The sequence below is a fragment of the Sorex fumeus genome, unplaced genomic scaffold, assembly GCF_029834395.1.
Source record: "Sorex fumeus unplaced genomic scaffold, SorFum_2.1 ptg000073l, whole genome shotgun sequence".
NCBI lineage: Eukaryota > Metazoa > Chordata > Mammalia > Eulipotyphla > Soricidae > Sorex > Sorex fumeus.
The window spans coordinates 18906585-18927645 of record NW_026606130.1 but is presented as its reverse complement, the minus strand read 5'-3'; the positions used below and the strand labels follow the sequence as shown (position 1 = coordinate 18927645).

Here is a 21061-nt window from a genome sequence, read left to right as displayed (position 1 = left end):
ATTATCAGAGATTGCTTTGAAAGTCGGTATGCCATGAAACAAGAGAACCTAGAAGAAATGGATCAATTCCTGGATTCCTATAACCTCCCAAGGCTGAGCCAATAAAATTTTGAATATCAGAGTCAACCTATTAAGGAAATTGAAAACAAATTTAATCAAAAGTCTTCCCAAGAATAAAATCCAAGGTCCATATTAATTCACTAGCAAATTCATCCAGACATTTAAAGAGAACCTATTGCCAGTCTTTTTCAAGCTTTTTCAGGAAACTGAAAACACAGAAACTCTCGCACATAGTTTCTATGAGGAACATATCACCCTAATACAAAAGCAAACACAGATACCACGAAACAAGAAAATTGCAGGCTGATATCCCTAATAAACAGAGATGTGAAGATCTTCAACCAAACATTAACAAATAGAATCCAACAACTCATCAAAAAGATCATATACCATGACCAAGTGGAATTCATCCCATGGATGCAAGGATGGTTTAATATTCACAAATCAATCATCATAATCCATCATATCAATAAAAGAAATAATAAAAACCATATGATCATATCAATAGATGCAGAGAAAGCACTTGACAAAACCCAGGACCTGTTTATGATGAAAATTCTCAGAAAATGGGAATTGAAGGAACTTTCCTCAATATCATCAAAGTCATCTGCCATAAGCCATCGGCAAACATTATCCTCAATGGGAAAAAACTAAGTGCCTTCCCTCTAAGATCATGGACAATACAAGAATTCCCACTGTCACCACTTCTATTCAATATAGTACTGGAAATACTTGGCATAGCAGTTAGGCAAGAAAAAGATATTAAGGTCATCCATATAGGAAAGGAAGAAAGCAACTCTCACCATTTGCAGATGACATGATAGTATACTTAGAAAACCATGAAGCCTCTGCCAAGAAGCTCCTAGAAACGACAGACTATAATAATTTATAGTAAGTCGCAGGCTATAAGATCAATACACGAAAGTGCATGGATTTCCAAAATGCAAATAATGAGAGAAGAAAGTGATATAAAAAACAATCCCATTCACAATCATGCCTCAAATAATCAAGGACCTTGGACTCATCTTAACTAAGTAGGTAAAGTACTTCTTGGGAAAAAATAAAAGATGGGAGGCATCACCCTCCCCAAATGCAAACTGCAGTACAAAGCAGTAATAATTAAAACAGCATGGTATTAAATAAAGACAGATCCACAGACCAATGGAATAGGGCTGATTATCCTTAAAATCTCCCTCTAATAAATGATCATCTAATCTTTGATAAGGGAGCAAGAAATATAACGAACGTGAAACAAGAAAGCCTCTACCCAATAGTGCTGGCAAAACTGGACAGCTACATGAAAAAAAAAATGGGCTCAAACCTCTACATAATACCAGATCAAAATGGATTAAAGACCTCAAAATCAGACCAGAATCCATAAGGTATATTGAAGAAAAGGTCGGCAAAACCCTCCATGACACTGAAGCCACAGGTAACTTCAAAGATGAAATGCTACTGACCAAGCAAGTGAAAGCAGAGATAAACAAATGGGACTATCTTAAACTAAGAAGCTTCTGCACCTCAAAAGAAACAGTGACCAGGATACAAAGATAGTCTACAGAGTGGGAAAGAATATTCACCCAATACCCTTCTGATAAGGAATTAATATCAAGGATATACAAGGCACAGGTTGAACTCTATGAGAAGAAAACATCCAATCCCACCAGAAAAAGAGGCGATAAAATGAACAGAAACTTTCTCAAAAAAGAAATCCGAATGGCCAAAAGGCACATGACAAAATGCATCACTAATCATTACGGAGATGCAGATCAAAACATCAATGAGATATCATCTCACACCACAGTGACTAGCACATATCCAAAAGAACAAAAGCAAGTGTTTTTGGTGTGGATGTGGGGAGAAGGACTATCCTTTATTGTCGGTGGGAATGGCAACTGGTTCAGTCTTTTTGGAAAGCAATATGAACATTTCTCAAAAAATTAGAAAATGAGCTCCCATTTAACCCAGCAATACTACTTGTGGGAATACATCCAGAGAATGCAAAAAAAAAAGCACAGTAGGAATGATATCTGCACCTGTACATTTATTGCAGCATTGTTCACAATAGCAAGAATCTGGAAACAACCCGAGTGCACGAGATCCAATGAATGGTTAGATAAACTTTGGTCCATCTACACAATGGAATACTGTGCATCTGTTAGAAAAGATGAAGTCATGAAATTTGCTTATAAAAGGATGGTCATGGAGAGTATCATGCCAAATGAAATGAGTCAGAAAGAGAGGGACAGACATTGAATTGTTATTAGCCCTCCTTTGTGGAATACAATGTATCATAATATGTGACTAACACCCAAGGACAGTAGAGACAAGGGCCAGAAAGTTTACTCCACGGTTGGAAGCCTGTCTTAGGAGCTGGAGGAGGCAGCTCGAATAGAGAAGGGATCACTAAATCAATGATGATTGGAGGGATTGCTTGGGATGCAAGATGTGTGCTCTAAGTAGATAAAGGACCAAACATGATGGCCTCTCATGTCTGTACTGCAAACCATAATACTCATAATAAGAGAGAGACTAAGAGGAAAATTGACATAGAGTCAGGGAGTGGGGTGGTACATGGTGGGGAAAGAATACTGGGGAAATCAGTGGTGGAAAATATACACTGGTGGAGGGATGGGTCTTCAATCATTGTGTAACTGAAACTCAAACATGAAAGGTTTGTAAGTGTAGCTCACAATGATTTAATAAAAAAATTAAAAATAGCTTCAGTTCACTGTAATCTTAATATAAAACACAAAATTTTCATAAGCATAAAATAACCATAAAACATGTTAAATTAATGGTACATATTTTCACCCTATCTTCCACCAGTGGACAAAATAGACAGAATTAAAGCTTACTAGAAAGTGGAAGTAGCCCAGGTACTGAAGGTCTGAACTGGTGAGGAGAAGGAGATTGAGTCTCACGGTTTCTTATTGTTTGGTTGATACAGAATCGCCATCGACCAACAGGAGATGACTGAGGAGCAGATTCATCTATAGAAAGAATTATGAGAACTTAATATACTGAGCAGTTGTCAATATGCTTACCTTTGAAAATGAAAAGTTGGTTAAGGAATTCCACTTGAATATATCTACCCCCAGGACACAAAAAATATTCAAAAGGACATGCACACTATTATACACTGAAGCACTTAGTATAATTTCTAAGATATGGAATCCACGTAGGTATCTAACGAATGGATTATGAAGCCATGTTTTGTGTCCACAATGGAATACAATGAAGCTACTTGGAATGATAAAATAACACAATTTCCTGCAACTTGGATGGAAGTAGAAAATACGGAAGCCAGAAGAAGGACAAACACAGGGTATTCTTGCTTATCTGTAGTAAACAGAATAATGGGAAAAGGGAATGCAATGCAGTAAATAGAGGATCTTAGATAACCTTTGACCCTAAAATAAAGGGAGGAGGACAGAGAAAAAAGAAATCGATGGTGGGAGTATGTAGAGGAGGACAGGAAGTAATTGGGGGGGGGGAAGGGTAAAGAGCCTAAGGTGGTGTAGAAGAATGATATAGCTATATATTCAAATGTCAGAATCAACAATAAAAGCAGGATTTCCAAACCACAACAACCAAAATTATGTGCCTGTCAGAGAAGTAGCCTGGAGGGTAGGGGGAATGGGAGCGAACTGTGGACACTGGTGAAGAGAATTTGACATTAGTGGTAGGAGTAGTGTTAAAACATCACAGATCACAGATCACAGATCATCCTGTTACTCGTTGATTGCCTCGAGCAGGCCCCAGTAACGTCTCCTTCATCCTGGCCCTGAGGTTATATTCAAGGCTCTTTAGGAGAATGAGACCCATCATTGTTACTGGTATTTGGCATATTGGGTACGCCACGGGGAGTTTGCCAGACTGCCGTGTGGGCAGGCTACATTCGGTAGCCTGCCAGTTAAAACATAGTGTGGCTAAAAATCAACTAGAAACAACTTTCTAAATAATAGTACATTAATAAAAATACAAAAAATAGAAAACATTAAAGAACAGGTTAAAATACCTGTTTATCTTGATTTACACCCAAATAGTACTCCTGAATGATTTATGAGTAACATTGAAAGATACTTTGTGGGGAAAAATGGAAAGCACCTTTTACTTAAAGCCGATCTCCATTCTGTATCCTAACTATAGTGGTCTTTATATGTAAGTATTAAAATCTATAGAACTGTAAATGTTAAAAAAAACCCAACCAGGGGCTAGAAAGATAGTACTGTGGTAAGGATGTTTCCCTTGCATGTGGCTGATGACAGTTCAATTCCAGGCACTGTATATGAAACTTTGAGAACCACTGGAATGATTTTTGAGCACAGAGCCTGGAGTAAGCCCTGAGCTACACTGGGTACCATCTTGAAAAAAAACTTTAAAAAAGCCAAGTATCATTGGAGCAATAGTACAGCAGGTAGAGTACTTGATTTTCCTTTGACCAACACAGTTTCGATTCTCAGCACTACATATGGTTCCTGGAACCCTGCCAGGAATGTACCCTGGAGTGCAGAAATAGGAATAAGCCCTGAACACAAATAGGTGTGGCCCAAAATACAAAAGGAAATTAAACCAACAGCCAACTATACTGGAGAAATTTTATTCAAATAAGTAATTTTGTCTTTTTTTGTTTTTTTGGAGTATACCCAGAGGAACTTCAGGACTACTCCTGGGCTCAAAGCACAGGAAAGCATGCAGCAACATTGACTGAACCCATGACTTCTGCATGCAAAGCATTTGCTCCAGCTCTTTCATCTATCTCTCTGGCCCACTAATTCTTTTAAGATTGGGCCTATTTTGTCAATCAGAAATCTGCTCAGACCTCTGCTAACAAGATAATAAAATGGAGGACAAAATTTCAGACTAATGATATTAGGTTCCATGACTCTCATACCATCTGCAGCTACATTTTCATGTTGTTATAATTCATTGAGAGGTCTTTGTTTTTCTATGTCTCGTCTCCCCATCCCAGATACTCCAAATATGCCCAGTCAGAACTGAGAAAAATGGAGAGAAAAATCTATCAGAAACATGGAGTCCCCATTTCCAGTTTCAGTGATCAAAGCAGGTTGAAGCATATCACTGGTGAAATAAAAACCAAGATAGACACTTATTAAATATAAGGCAAGCTTAGAACATGATCATTTTAATTAAAAAAGTTTCTGACATCCCTCCCCCAAAAGACATTTCCTGTCCAGAGCCCCAAAAAAGATAACTCAATGGGCTGAGTGCAATACGTTGTATTCAGGAGGTCGGGGGTTAGATCACTGGCACTTCATGGTCAATTAAGTACCACTGGGACTGACCCAAAGCACTACTGGGAGAGATCCCCTAAGCACCAAAGGATCAATTTCTGAACACCGCTTGAGTATGTTACCAAAACCAAAACCCAAAACTAACCAAACAAAGAATGTATTTGCCCATCTCATATTAGGAATTTTTTGTGAAGTAATAACAGATTTTATTTGGAGTGTTGGAGGAAGGGAAATGAGTGAGAGACAAGTGAGAGTAAGAGCAAGGTGTTCAAGAGAACACGGGCTACTCCAAAGGCAGAGAGAGCCCCAGTACACATCTCAAGAGGGGAGATGCAAGCTACAAATGTGTTCCTGTAGGATAAGATTGTATTGTCCTCTCTTCCTTCCCACAGGGAGCTTAGGTTTATTGGGTTACTCCCATCACAGTGCTCCCATTCCTCTGTGTTTATTTGTAACCTCTTTCTTTGTGCTTTGCTTCCCCAATCACCTTTATCTCCAAATCAGACTCTGTTAACTTGTAAATATTGCCTTCTATTCTCCTTAAGTCCTCTGCATAGTTAATTCAGAACAATGTGTTTTAAAAAAAATTTTATTAGTGAATCACCGTGATGTACAGTTACAGACTTACAAACTTTCCTGCTTGTGTTTCAGTCATACAATTCTCGAGTACCCATCCCTCCACCAAGGCCCATTCTCCGCCACCAATGATCCCAGTATTCCTCCCATCCCCCACAACCCATCCCCCCTCCACCCTGCCTCTATGGCAGAGCATTCCCTTTTGTTCTCTCTCTCCTTTTGGGTGTTGTGGTTTGCAATAGGAGTATTGAGTGGCCATCGTGTTTGATCTATAGACTACTTTCAGCACGTATTTCCCATCCCAAGTGGGTCCTCCAACCACACTTTACTTGGTGTTCCCTTCTCTGTCTGATCTGCCTTTTCCTCCAGAATGTGAAGTCAGCTTCCAAGTCGTGAAGCAAACCTATGGTACTTATCTCTACTATTCTTGGGTGCTAGTCACCCATTCTGTTACTTTATATTCCACAGATGAGTGCAATCTTTCTATGTCTATCTCTCTCTTTTTGACTCATTTTACTTAGCATGATACTTTCCATGTTGATCCACTTATATGCAAAGTTCATGACTTCATCTTTTCTAACAGCTGCATAGTATTCCATTGTGTAGATGTACCAGTTTCTTTAACCAGTCATCTGTTCTCGGGCACTCGGATTTTTTCCATATTCTGGCTATTGTAAACAGTGCTGCAATGAACATATAAGTGCAGATGTCATTTTGACTATACTTTTTTGCCGCTCTGGGATATATTCCCAGGAGTGGTAAGCAATGTCCTTTTTGGATAGACACAGGAAGACAGTTAATGCTATGCTTTTGTAACTTGGGAGTTAATTGACTCTAAATGATATTCACTCCCGGGCATCTGTTCTCTCAACTTAAGCCTCAGTTGCCCTTACTTCCTAACAACCCAAAAGCAGAGTCCCAATGAGGGACTGGATGGACCCAGGGCAAGCTATGAGTTACCCTGGCATCGAAATAGGCCAGGCCAAAGCATCATGCTACTTAACTATAAGTTACTAGCATAGTCATGGACAAATTCTGTCATGATCCAAAAAGTAAAATCTAGATTCAAACCCTGCTAAGGTTAGGAAAGATTATCTGGCCTGAGCACTGCAGTCTGAGATCTATAGTGAGATGTCCCCAAGAGAGCGCCCTACAAGCTTAATGTATCTCTTACTGTGTCCATACAAAATAACTAATATTAAGAAGTGGAATTAACTACTTTCAGCATTTAATTCTACTTCTTAATATTAGTTATTTTGTATGGACACAGTAAGAGATACATTAAGCTTGTACAGTGGCTCTCTTGGAGACATCTCGCTATGTTGAAAGTAGATAAAGGACCAAACATGATAACCTCTCAGTTAATCCCCAAAAGTAGAGAGAGAGTATGGGGGAAATTGTCTGCCATGGAGGCAGGGGGAGGGTTGCAAAGGGGAGGTATACTGGAGCCATTGGTGGTGGAGAATGTGCCCTGGTGGAGGGATGGGTTTTTGATCATTGTATGATTGAAACTTGATCGTGAAAGCTTGTAACTAAATCTCATGGTGATTCAATAAAAAATAATAAATAAAAATAAAAGAACTGGGCTTTCATATGTTGATTGTGCTACCCCCAATGCTGGGAGGCTGGTAAGAGACTAGAAAGAGATGAGGACTGCGAAATGGAGTATGGAGAGACTAGCATGGGGGACAGGAGGATACAGGAATGAGAGGCAGTGTGAGACTAGAATGAGGGGCTTAGTGAGACTGGAACAGGCACATGGGGAGAATGGAATAAATGGCAACTGATCACCAACCAGCCTGGCCCTTGTTTTCTCCTTCATCCAAACATGGCATTGGCCGTCCTGGGTGGGGAAGTGGCCCGAAACCACCAAACGCAGGTTGCATGAGAGAGAGCCGCGGGGGGACCCAGTGTTTACACATCTACAAATGTGCTCCAACACCACATGTGCTTGGTACGTAGGCACCAGCAGCACATGGGCTTGGGCAGCATATGTGCCAGGAAATATTCTTTTTTGTCTTTTTTTTAGGTTACACCCTTCAAAGCTTTGGGGTTACTCCTGGCTCTGTACTCAAAAATTACTGCTGGTGGTGCTCAGAGGACCATATGGGATGCTGGGGAACAAATTTGGGTTGGCTGCATGCAAGGCCAGTGCTCTCCCCTATTGCTCTGGAGCCAAAAATAATTTTTTTAAAAAACATTATCAAATAAGTTCAAACATTAAATTTGTTAAAGGCAATCAGTACTATGACTACTTTCTGGTAACATACTATGTCAACTCAGACATAAATTCATTAGATAAAGAAACATTTGGAGAAAATTTGGAGAAAGACGATGTGTTTTTTACTTTTTTTCTTTCTGGGTTATAAAGTTCTTTCAAAGTGTGGGGAAGCCTACATTACCAGACTATTAAATCTCTGCTTACACATCTACAAATGTGCTCCAACACCACATGTGCTTGGCACATAGGCACCAGCAGCATGGGCTTGGGCAGCATATGTGCCAGAAAATAACTTCTTTCTAAACAAAGTTATGTAATTAAAGTTTCCAAATGTCTTAACTAAAGAGTAAAAGGGAAATTTTATTAAAAATAACTTACTGCTGGTTTGAGTGGATGCAGTATTTATCTGTACTTGTTCAGATGATCCTGTCTGAATTAAAAAAGAATAGATAAATTTAAAAACTCATGATACATATTTGAAAAGATGTATGTGCTAAGCAATTGCTCTTACTTCGTTACTGTTGGATTCCAAAGTAACAGAGTCAATTCCAGTGGACTTATCTGTAGCAGAGTAGATGTGAAGGATATCCTGGGCTTGACTTATAATAGCCCGTAATTCTTCTACAAATTTTTCTTTCTCACTTTCCAGCACAAAGTTGTCTTCAACCTGCCCCAAAGCAAAAAGTCTATTAAAGAGAAACAATTTTCTTCAAATTATAATAATATACTAGTGGTGACTATCCTAAAAAATTGTAATTTAAGTATTTATATCCAAATGTCACAGCATAATTAACATAAACCAGAAACAAAATGCCACATAATAAATTAAATTATTAGTTTTCTTTTGAAACCACTAACATTTGTCAAACTGGCATATCTGGCCAGAGAAACTATTTCCTTCCCATTCCTCTGTTGCTGTTGTAGTTGCAATGATGGGGTTGGGAGACCGTCATGTATTAGGTTTCAGTACTTGTATACTTGGTCAAGGTACTAAGTGCTATTTCACCTTTAGCTGCAGTGCTTGCACTAGTGTTTACCAGGGGTCACAGACTTTATGGTGTTAAACATGTGCTCATTAGGGATGCCACATTATCATGGCTGTGGTGCATGTACATCTCATTAGTTTTAGTGCACACCAGGAATCACATCCATTAGTTGTAGTCCGTATTTAATCTGCTGTGGTCCAGTTGAAAATGGCTTGCAGCACCAGAGATCACAAATAGCATAGCTACCAGATCATCATATCACATGTGATGAAACTTGGGATTAAAATCATAAATTGACACTTACAAAACAGGTAGTTGGTAGTTATCAAGCCATCTCCTGGTCCCAGAAAGAATTCTTTAATATATCTGGCAATCATACATTGTCTTTTGCAGAACAAATCTGAGTCAATGTTATATTTAAAACCAAGACGTCCAGGCACTCCAGTCTGGGGTAACCCACATTCCAACTCTAAGTAACTACTTTTTTACAGGTTTTCCTTTTTTTTTTTTTTTTGCAATCCTCTAGCTCTGATCTCCCTAGCCCATATCACACGTCTTAAATAAAACAAAATTTTGTTTTACTTATAAAATGTACAAAAACTGTTAAATTGCAAAACAAAAACAAATCTAAAGATGATAAAGGCCCAGTGACCTTAATTTGGGTTAAGCATTCATGAGAAATATACAAAAAAGAGACTGTTTTCTGTAGATAATACTATGTGACATGATACTATGCCACATATTTAAGAGACAACTGAAAAATGACTTCCTTTAAAAATGTTCAAACCTGCCTAGCAGTAAATGAAGAGCCAAAGAAAACTGATAGAAACAAAAACACTATTTCCCAGATAATTGCCATATAAGAAGGAAAGAGGAATCTCCCATCCAAGTACTAACCAGACCTCTCAGTATTGGTATTGCAAACCATAGCACCCAAAAGTAGAGAGAGAGTATGGGAGAAATTGTCTGCCACAGAGGCGGGGGAGGGGTGGCATTGGTGGGGAGGGATATTGGGGATATTGGTGGTGGAAAATGCACACTAGTGGAGGGAATGGTGTTTGATCATTGAAGACTGAAACTCAAACATGAAAGCTTTGTACCTGTATCTCCCGGTGATTCAATTTAAAAAAAGAAGCATAAAAACTCAAAAAAAATTTAAAAACTAAAAGAAATTATAACTGCTAATTGAACACGCACATAAAAGATGGTTCATTAGTATGTACTAGACTTTCCTGGGGGAACTTTACATATTTTTTTTTATTTTTAGAGAAGCCACACTTAGTAGTGCTCCGAGGCCAGTAAGATCACACACAGCAGTGCTAATTAAAGCACGAGATAACAAGGATCAAACCCAGGGTCCTACAAATGCAAGGCATATGCCCTACCATCTGAGCAGCATTCCCAACCCTACAAACTACTTATGTTTAGATCTCATTATCCTACCGTTGTTCATCGGTTTGATCGAGCGGGTCCAGTAACGTCTCCATTTTTTTGAGACTTGTTCCTGTGTTCCACATATTGAACGCAGGTAGCTTGCCAGGCTTTGCCGCGTGGGCGAGATACTCTTGATGGCTTGCCGAGCTCTCCAGGAGGGGTGGAGTAATCGAACCCAGCTCGGCCAGGCTGGCTGCAGGCAAGGCACACGCCCTACTGTTGGGCTATCGCTCTATCAAAGACCAAATTTAGATCTAGGCAAGAAAAATATTTACAACTAGTTCCTTGGTGATTTTAACATCATGTTATAGATAAGAATCTTATCTAGGGGCCCAGAGGAGAGTTACTTGGTTTAAAATACCTATCTGGCAAACATAAAACCAGGATTTTGATCCATGGTGCTGTCCATATTAGCTGAATAGAGTCCCAGGTACTCTCTGTTTAGGATTCCTGGTCTCACCACAGAATTTTGCAATCTCTGGCACACAGTCAGGTATGTAAAAACACTGAAACTAAGTTTAATTTCCCCTCATGACCACCACAACTAATGACATAAGAACACTGCACTAGGAGTGTGGCCCCCAGCAAGCACATGCATGTATATCAGAACTAATGTTTGCAACCCCCCGAAGGTCACCAAAACCAGAATGTGTAAAAGCACCACAAATAACTGAGACCTCTAGTGAGCATACGAAAGTGAGCAAAATCTGGGAAGAGGCATGGCTGAGTGAGTACCAATACCAAGACTGTGCAATACCAACTCATTACAAAAACAGAAATAAATGCAAATAATTTAAAATAAGCCATCAGGAAAAAGAAAACAAAACCACTGACCTACATTATTTCTCAAGAAAAATCCAAATAATTTTTTTCATTTTTTATAATTTTATTTATTGAATAGGGCTGGAGTGATAGCACAGTGGTAGGGCATTTGCCTTGCGTGCAGCCAGCCCAGCTGAGTCCTGAGTCGAGCTGGGTTTGATTGCTCCGCCCCTCTTGGAGAGCCCAGCAAGCTACTGAGAGTATCTCGCCCGCACGGCAAAGCCTGGCAAGCTACCCATGATGTATTCAATATGCCAAACACAGTAACAACAAATCTCAAAATGGAGACATTACTGGGCCCACTCGAGCAAACTGATGAATGATGGGAGGACTGTGTTTTGTTTTTGTTTTTGTTTTTATTTATTGAATCACCAAGAGAGCAGTTACAATGCTTTCGGGGTTAAGTCTTGGTCACACAATGAAACACCCATATATTCACCAGTGCCCATTCTCCACCACCAAAAACCCCAGTATACCCTCATCCGACACCCTCCCCTACCTGTGGGGCATATGGTTTCCACATTACTCTCTCTCTCTACTTTGATTACATTCAATATTTTGACACCAGACCCACCATTATTATTTGGGATTTTACCCCAACACTCAGATCTGCTGAAAAGGCAACAGTAGACAATTTGTTTTCTATTGCTGGTTATGAATAACATATGATGTTGCATGGCTGCAGTAGTGGCTGTCGACTTTGAAATTCTGAAATTTTAACAATTGAATCTGGAGGGATTTCTGCCAAAACCTGCTGGGTTCCAAGATTTGTTCCTGAGTCTCTGGGATCATGGCTATTAAGCAGCTTGATCAGGAGCCAGAAAAGCCGTTTGTGGGCGGCAACTCGGGTCTCATTGGGATAGGGAGGAAAGGGTTGGCTCCACCCCCATCTCCCCATCCCCTGAGGCCCAGCGTGTCTCATCACTGAGGGCCCAAATCTGACTGTCCAACGGCCTCTGGAGGATGGTGACGACCAAGTTGCTTATGGGGAGCAGACGAAGGGACAGCACCCTTTTCCACCTAGGGTGGCCTGGTGAGAGTAACCTACTGCGGGGACCGGATGCATTTCTGCCAAAAGCCACTGGGTTTCGAGATTTGTTTCTGAGACTCTGGAATAATGGCCATTAAGCAGCTTGATCAGGAGCCAGAGAAGCCATTTGTGGGCAGCAACTTGGGGTCTCGTTGGGGTGGGGAGGAAAGAGCCAGCTCCACCCACATCCCTTGAGGCCCCACGTGTCTCGTCACTGTAAGCCCAAACCTGACTGTCCAGTGACCTCTGGAGGATGATGGCCAATGGACTACCAGGGCGAACAGGCCAAGGCACGAAACCTATTCCCACCTGGGATAGCCTGGCGCCGGTAACCTACTGCAGGTACCTGACGCAATTCTGCCAAAAGACGTTGTGTTCTGAGTTTTGTTTCTAAGTCTCTGAGATCATGGTCGTTAAGCACTTTGATCAGGAACCAGAGAGGCCATGCCTCCAATTATATAGCTGAGCAGGAGTTGGTTTGTGGGTGTCTCCCACATACCTAACTTTTGACCGTTTACTTTCTTGATAAACTTGGCTCCAAGTTTCTGGGGTCTGGCCAAAGGCACAGCAGCAATTTTGGGGTATCTGGAAGTCTATAAGCGCCATCAGGCTCTGATGCACTCGCCTCACAGGTACAGATTGACCTGCTGGCAGCACCATACCCCCAGTAATTTTATTTTTAGGTGCAAGGAATAGAACCTAGGGTATCACACATACAAGACAAGTGCTCTTCCTAATGGAGCACATTCCTGGTTGGAAGCGCTCATGCTTTATTTACTTTTATTGACGAACTATCTACGATTGATAATACTGTAATTGATAATTTCCCAAGTACATAATTTCAACACGACACCTATTACCAATATACCCTATCCCTCTCCCAATGGCTTGTAACATCCCTCCTTTCAACCCCTTCCACAATGCCAATTTGAGAAGATCAGTTCTTTCCTTGTGTTGCTTTGGCACTTTGTTGTTACCCAGCTGTGTATCTTAAAGTCCCACATATAAGTGAGAGAGATCATTCTATAGCTATTCTTTCCTTCTCATTGGGTTCAATAAGCATATATTCTAGTTGCACCCATGTCACAGTAAATTGCATGATTTGTTATTTTTTGGAGTGGAAAATATTTCATTATATATATGCACAGATATATATATACACATATATATGCTTATATATGTATGTATATATGTAAATTGCAACTACTAGATCTATTTATTCAAAGTTGTCATTGGGTTGTTTCCATATCACATTACATTAAGAATTATTACATTAAGAGTGATGATGAACACAAGTGAATATATTCTTTCAAATTAATGTTTTTCTGTTTTGGAGAGAGATACCAGTAGTGGAATCACTGGGTCATATAGGAATTTTATTCCTTTTATTTTTTGGAGTGATCACCATATTGCTTTTTCATAGAGCTTGAACGAGATGACATTCCCACCAACAGTAGAGGAGGATTGCTTTTTTATCATAACCCCGCCAACACTAGCTGTTTCAAGACTTTTTGATATGTGCCATTTTCACTGGTATGAGATTATATCTACTTGGTTTGATCTGCATTTCCTTAATCCTGAGTGATACTGAGAATATTTTATTTTTTATTTTATTTTATTTTTTAAAATTTTTATTAGTGAAATACCATGAGGTACAGTTGTAGACTTACATATTTTGTGCTTGAGTTTCAATTATACAATTATCAAATACTCATCCCTCCACCAGTGCCCATTTCCCACCACCACGGATCCCAGTATCCCTCCCACCACCCATCCCCCCCAACCCACCCTGCCTCTGTGGCAGGGCATTCCCCTCTGTTCTCTCTCTCCTTTTGGGTGTTGTGGTTTGCAAAAGAGACATTGAATGGCAATCATGTTTGGTCTATAGTTTACTTTCAGCATGCTTCTCCCATCCTGGGAGGATCCTCAGAACACCATTTATTTGGTGCTCCCTTCTCTATCTGAGCTCCCTTTTCCCCTAGCATGTGTGGCTGGCCTCCAAGACATGGAGCAAAATTCCTGGTACTAATCTCTGCCATTCTTGGTTGTTAGTCTCCTATTTTGTTACATTATGTTCCCCACATGAATGCAATATTTCTATGTCTATCCCTCTCTTTCTGACTCATTTTGCTCTATACTGAGCATATTTTAATATGCCTATCTGTATAGCTTCTTTGGGAGAGTGTCTGTTCATCTCCCTTCCCCATTTGTGAAAGGGGGAGTTGGATTGCTTTGTAGTTGAGTTTTGTGAGTGCTTTATATATCTTGGACATCAGCCCTTTATCTGATATGCTGTGTACAAATATTTTCTCCCATTCATTAGGTAGTCTTTTTATTTGGTATGTTGGCAAGTGGACAGGGCTATCGAAGAGATTTGAGTAGAAGTCATGGATAATCTTCTCCACTGCCATTCTGGACTATGTGATATATCCATCAGGACGTCGGAGGGCAGTCATCTTGGTCTTGTAGTTGGCGAAGGACAGGCGGGCATTACAAATACTTTTCCCAGCTCCTGCCACATCTACCAGCACTTCTGCTCTTCTCTCTTTGAAGTCTTCCTTGATGGCATCTCTGCACTGCTTTGCGAGCTCAGACGTTCACTTGCGGTTGCCTGAGGCATGCGCCAAACCACGTTGGCGAATAAGCTCAAGAGTTTTCAAAGAAAGGCGTTTTTTTATGGCTATCTCTCTCTTGGCGTTCCTCACACAATCATGGAGGTGCTGAAACAGTCGATCATATTCCTCGTCAATGTTGTCAACAATGGCATCTTCCCATGTTGCTGCAATAGTGCCAAAGAGCTCTCAGTTGGTGGTCGTTCTGGGAGTTCTCTTTTTAAACTTTGCAGCCCTTTCTCCCCGCTCTGTGAAGTAGAATTTTGCACGAAGGAGACGGTGGTCCGATCCCGTTTGGAATTTTGGGACAACAGCGACATCGGTCAGGCAAAACTGTCGATTGAATATGATGTGGTCTATTTCGTTGTGGAATAGTCCACCAGGAGACTCCCATGTCCAACGTTTAGATTCAGCCTTCTGGAACTGTGAGTTACCATGGATGGTCTTGGGCAACATGATGAACTCAGACAGTCTCTCACCCTTGCCGACATACCAAATTCCACAGGATGGATATGTCGTTCCCAGTGTTCTCCCTTCCGAAATCCGACACGTCATTTCGTCAGTGAAGAAACAAACAGCACCTGGCCCAGACAAGGTCAGACTTGAACACCGGAAGAACCTGCCGTCAGTACTCATCAATACACTGGCTTGGCTCTTCACACGCTACCTGTCTGAATGCAAGGTTCCATCCCAATGGAAAACCAGCAGGACCGTACTACTGTTCAAGAAGGGAGACATCCATGACATTGACAACTATCGCCCAATCTGCCTATTGTCTGTCATCTACAAGTTGTTCACTTGAGTCATCCTAAATAAGATTGGCAGAACACTAGATGAAGAACAACCATGCGAGCAAGCTGGGTTCTGCAAAGGATTCAGCACCATTGACCATATCCACACAATAACCAAGCTCACTGAGGTTTCTCGGGAGTTCAAGATGCCACTCTGTCTAACGTTCATTGATTTAAAGAAGGCCTTTGATTCTGTTGAGATGGAAGCGGTCATTGAAGCCCTAGCCAATCAGGGCATTCAAGCTCAATACATCAAGATCCTCCATGAGCTGTATTGCAGATTCACTACCAGGATCTCACCATTCTACAAAGAAGTGATCGTTGACGTCAAGAGAGGGGTGTGGCAGGGTGATACCATTTCACCAAAACTCTTCAGTGCCACCCTCGAGAACATCATGCGATGACTGGAATGGGAAGGAATGGGAGTGAAGATAGACAGTCGGCAACTACACTATCTCTGCTTTGCTGATGACATTGTTTTAATAACACCAAACATCAGCCAAGTGGCACAAGTGCTGGCCAACTTCGACCGTGAGTGTAGAAACGTCGGTCTACAGTTGAATCTTACAAAGACAATGTTTATGAGAAACAGCCTCGTTCCTGACGCCCCATTCGCTCTCAACGAAATGACCATCCCCGAATACAACAGCTATGTGTACCTAGGTCGAGAAGTCAACATGACAAATGACCTGGCACCCGAGCTGCGCAGGAGGAAGAGAGCGGCTTGGAATGCCTTCAAGAGCGTCGAAGAAATAGCTAAGAGGATGAAAAACCTCCAGCTCCGGGCACATCTCTTTGATTCCACTGTTCTTCCTGCATTAACATAAGCCTCAGAGACCTGGGCCCTACACAATCAGGATGAGAACGCTATTCGGGTCTCCCAAAGAGGAATTGAAAGAGCTATGCTTGGAATGTCACGTTTCACTCAAATGAGAGAAAGAATCCGGTGTTCCGACATCCACCGACGATCAAGAATCAGGGACGCTGTCTCGTTTGCCAAAGGGTCAAAATTCAGATGGGCTGGTCACGTAATGAGATTTGAAGACGACCACTGGACTAGTGCTGTTACTGACTGGATTCCACGGGATGTCAAAAGACCGCATGGCCGCCCACCTACCAGATGGTCAGACTTCTTCATCAGATCATGAACGATTGGTTTGAGGCTCTTCATGTTCCTAGAGCGAACAGACGCCATTGGGCTACACTAGCACGTGACAGGGACAAATGGAGACATTACTGGCGCCTGCTCAAGCAAATCGACGATTAACAGGAAGTCAAGTGATCAAGTGATGTACTTACCATATAGTCTACAATATCTTCTGGTGCATCACCATCAACATCAAACTTGAAGGTGACCATCTTGTTGTTGTGGGTCTCTAGTTGACACTCAACCATGTTGTCTCCAGAGGTTGATACCTGGGTACAAACATTTTATCAATGTGTCAGTCTTTGTCCTTTTTTTTGCAAATTGTGCAGGAAACATCCAAATGAACTCATATATAATACGGGAAAAAATTGTTCAAATATAAAGTTCATTCAGCAAAATGTCAAAATGTTAGTTATGGGGAAAAGGAAATGGAACAGACTCTTTTACAAAAAGGCAAAATCAGTTGCAACATTAATAACAGAAAGATCTAAATCATTAAATCCCTAAAAGGTAAAAACAGTGACAATAGTCACCACAGAAATATGTAAATCATTCATTTCCAAAATTATCTTAAAACCACAAACTGAGGCACATGAAAAAATTCTCTACATCATTAATCATCAGGGAGATGCAGATCAAAACAACAATGAAATATCATTTCACACCACAGAGACAGGCCCACATCCAAAAGACCAAAAGCAACCAGTGTTGGCACGGACATAGCGAGAAAGGGACCCTCCTTCACTCTTGGTGGGTATGCCGACTGGTTCATCCCCTCAGAATACAGTATGAATGATTCTCAAAAAAACTAGAAATTGAGCTCTCATTTGAAGCAGCAATACCACTCCTGGGAATATACCCCAGAGAGTCAAAAAAGGTAAAGGTAAAGGTAAAGGCCCTCCCGTTGATCATCGATTTGCTCGAGCGGGCACAGTAACGTCTCCATTGGAGACTTTGTTGTTACTGTGTTTGGCATATCGAATACGTCACGGGGAGCTTGCCAGGCTCTGCCGTGAGAGCGAGATACTCTCGGTAGCTTGCTAGGCTCTCTGAGAGGGGCAGAGGAATCGAACTCGTGTCGGCCAGGTTGGCTGGGTGCAAGGAAAACACCCTACCCGCTGTGCTATCGCTCCAGGAGAGAGTCAAAAAAGTATAGTCAAACCAACATCTGCACTTGTTTGTTCATTGCAGCACTGTTTACAATAGCTAGAATATGGAAAAAACCTGAGTGCCCGAGAACAGATGACTGGTTAAAGAAACTTTGGTACATCTACACTATTGAATACTGTGTAGCTGTTAGAAAAAATAAAGTCATGAAATTTACATACAAGTGGTACTACATGGAAAGTTTTATGCCAAGCGAAATGAGCCATAAAGAGGGGGACTGACAGAATGATTGCATCCATCTGGGAAACATAAAGTAACAAAATAGGAGACTCACACCCAAGAATAGCTATGATAAATACCAGGAGGTATACTCCATGGCTTGGAGGACAGCTGCACACTCTAGGGGTAAAGGCAGCTCAGATAGAGAAGGGAGCACCAAATAAAGGGTGCTGGGAAGATCTGCCCAGGATGGGAGATGCATGCTGAAAGTAGACTATAGACCGAATATGATTGCCACCCAATGCCTCTTTTGCAAACCACAGCACCCAAAAGGAGAGAGAGAACAAAAGGAAATGCCCTGCCACAGAGGCAGGGTGGGATGAGGGGGTGGGGGTGGGGTGGGAGGGATACTGGGATTGGAGGGGGTGGAGAATGGGCACTAGTGGAGGGATGGGTACTTGATCATCGTATAACTGAAACCCAAGCACAAAAATGTGTAAGTCTACAATTGTACCTCATGGTGTTTCACTAATAAAAATTAAAAAAGAACACACAAACTGATTCTTTATATGCAAAAGAAAATCCAATAATAGTGAAAATGTAAACTGGGCCAAATGTTATGGACAGCAATCTTGAAAGATATATTTAGAAACTTCATACTCTCTTACCCACTAATTCTATTTTTAGGACTCTATGTAAGGAAGTAATCAGAGAAAAATATATAAGAAAATATATACAGAAATTTTTGTTCATTATGCATGCTGCAGTGAAAGAACAAATACAAAGAGAACGAAAAAAAATGGACAGAAAGAGAAACAATCTAACGTAAAAGGAATAATTGTAGCTCTACAAGCTCTACTAATACATTTAAAATAGCGTAACTAAAAATTTAACAGCATAGGAAATATATATATTAAGTTTCTTAAAAGTCAGAATGTAAAAATTACAAAGACAGATCTAATAATTAATCTAAGACATATGCTATATTGATTAAAGATAGGGACTTTAAAGTCTGATGTAGATTCTGATCTAACAGTTTAAAAACTTTAGGGAAACTTTCCCCTTTTTAGTCTTCTTTATTGGCACCCGTAAAGAGAGTCCACTACCCCACCACCACTATATAGGATTACTGAAGATTTTAAATGATAAAATGAATGTATATCATTTGTGATATCTGACACAAAAGAATGCAGTAATTTTTGACAATTTCATTTGAACGATTACTACCTTAGTAACATAAAATTTTTATACATATACGTAAAAAGAGAGATAAAAACAAACTGAAATATTAATGGGAGCTACCATGAAAGTAATATAATAACTTTTCATTTTCTTTTTGTCAGTTATTCTTCAGTCCCTCATATTCAAGGTATTATGCACTGCCAGTGATCAAATCTGGGGCTCAAGCATGCAAAAAATGTATTCCAATGATTTCCCTAGTCAATACACATAACATTCTTTTTAAGGGGACAAGCGGGAGAGGATGTTGGGATGCCATACACAACTGTGTTCAAGGCTCACTCCTGACTCTTATGCTCAGGGATCACTCTTGGCAGTGCTCAGGGGAACATATGTGGTGGTAGGGACAAACAGCAACATGCAAGGCAAATAACTTATACTATACTATTTCTCTGGCTCTATATAACATTCGTATTAGGAATTCATTCAACAAAAAATTTTCAAAAAAGTCAACAGGCTGGATATTCATAAGATTCTTTATCATCGTTCTCAAACATTCCAGACTCCCACAGATAGTCTTAACCCAAACATACTGACATACTGACCTGAAGGACAGTAAGTTGGAATTTGGTCCCCTTCTCTGGTCGAAGACAAGAAGCTCTTCTTTGTTTGATCCGATCATGTTTGCCATTTCCACTTTGGTAATCAGATGTGTTGGTGTTTTCTTTCATAACTACCACCTCGTCATTCAAACTAGTAATTAAAAATATTCAATTTCTCAGGTTATATTATATTCTGCTCTTCAGAGCCCAATATTTAGTCCAGATCAGAGTTAATCTCTGAAATTCCTTTATGGCTAGAAATAATTCATTGTAAAGATAAAGTTCTTTTTATGATTTGTTTTGGGTTCACACCCACTTATGTTCAGGAACTACTCTTGGTTCTGTATTCAGGAATTACTCCTAACAGTACTCATGGGACTACATGGAATGCTGAGGATAGAACTTGGGTTAGCTTTGTACAAGAAAAGCACCCTACCCACTGTATTAGCTCTCCAGCCCTTATCCTAATGATGTAGTTCTAAGAAAAATTCTCAATTATAAAAATCATAATGAGTTTTAAGAAACTGAATAGTAAAATATCTCAAACAATGATGACACTGTGAGAATATAAAAATAAAAGCCATGAATTATACAATTTAAAAAGGTATATAACATGGTCTATAATTACATCTCAGTTATTTAAATTGGAGGCCACATTGTATTTATTTGGCAAACATATCACAGTAGTGGGAGTGAACCAAAAACCCTAGCAGTGATGGATCTTGGTGAAAAAAAATTTGTGGTGCTTGTGATCGAATCTATGGTCTAATATATGTAAATTAAGTACTCTACTGCTGAATTACCCCACTGGTACCACGTGATATATTTTATCAATGGGTGCTCTTGTTCAATTTTATCTTGCTTGTTTCACATTATACATTTAAATAAATTTTCTAGAAAACAGTTCCCACTCAAGATGCCAGAGAGTTCAATGGGCTGAGTACATGCTTTGCATGCAGGAGGCCTAGGTTTGATCCCCAGCACCACATGGTGCTGCAAGTATTGCCAAACACAGAG

At 40.3% G+C, this 21061-nt stretch overlaps 1 protein-coding gene across 1 annotated transcript in view; it reads right to left on the bottom strand.

Annotated features, from left to right (window-relative positions):
- WNK3 (WNK lysine deficient protein kinase 3) overlaps positions 1 to 21061 on the bottom strand; it is a 298017-nt gene that overhangs the window by 81933 nt on the left and 195023 nt on the right. The window contains exons 12-16 of the mRNA XM_056129973.1: positions 20048 to 20195; positions 17090 to 17206; positions 8627 to 8782; positions 8494 to 8545; positions 2919 to 3053 (exon numbers count right to left, since the gene is read on the bottom strand). Coding sequence (XP_055985948.1) covers positions 2919 to 3053; positions 8494 to 8545; positions 8627 to 8782; positions 17090 to 17206; positions 20048 to 20195 — 608 coding nt within the window. The remainder of the gene's footprint in view (positions 1 to 2918; positions 3054 to 8493; positions 8546 to 8626; positions 8783 to 17089; positions 17207 to 20047; positions 20196 to 21061) is intronic.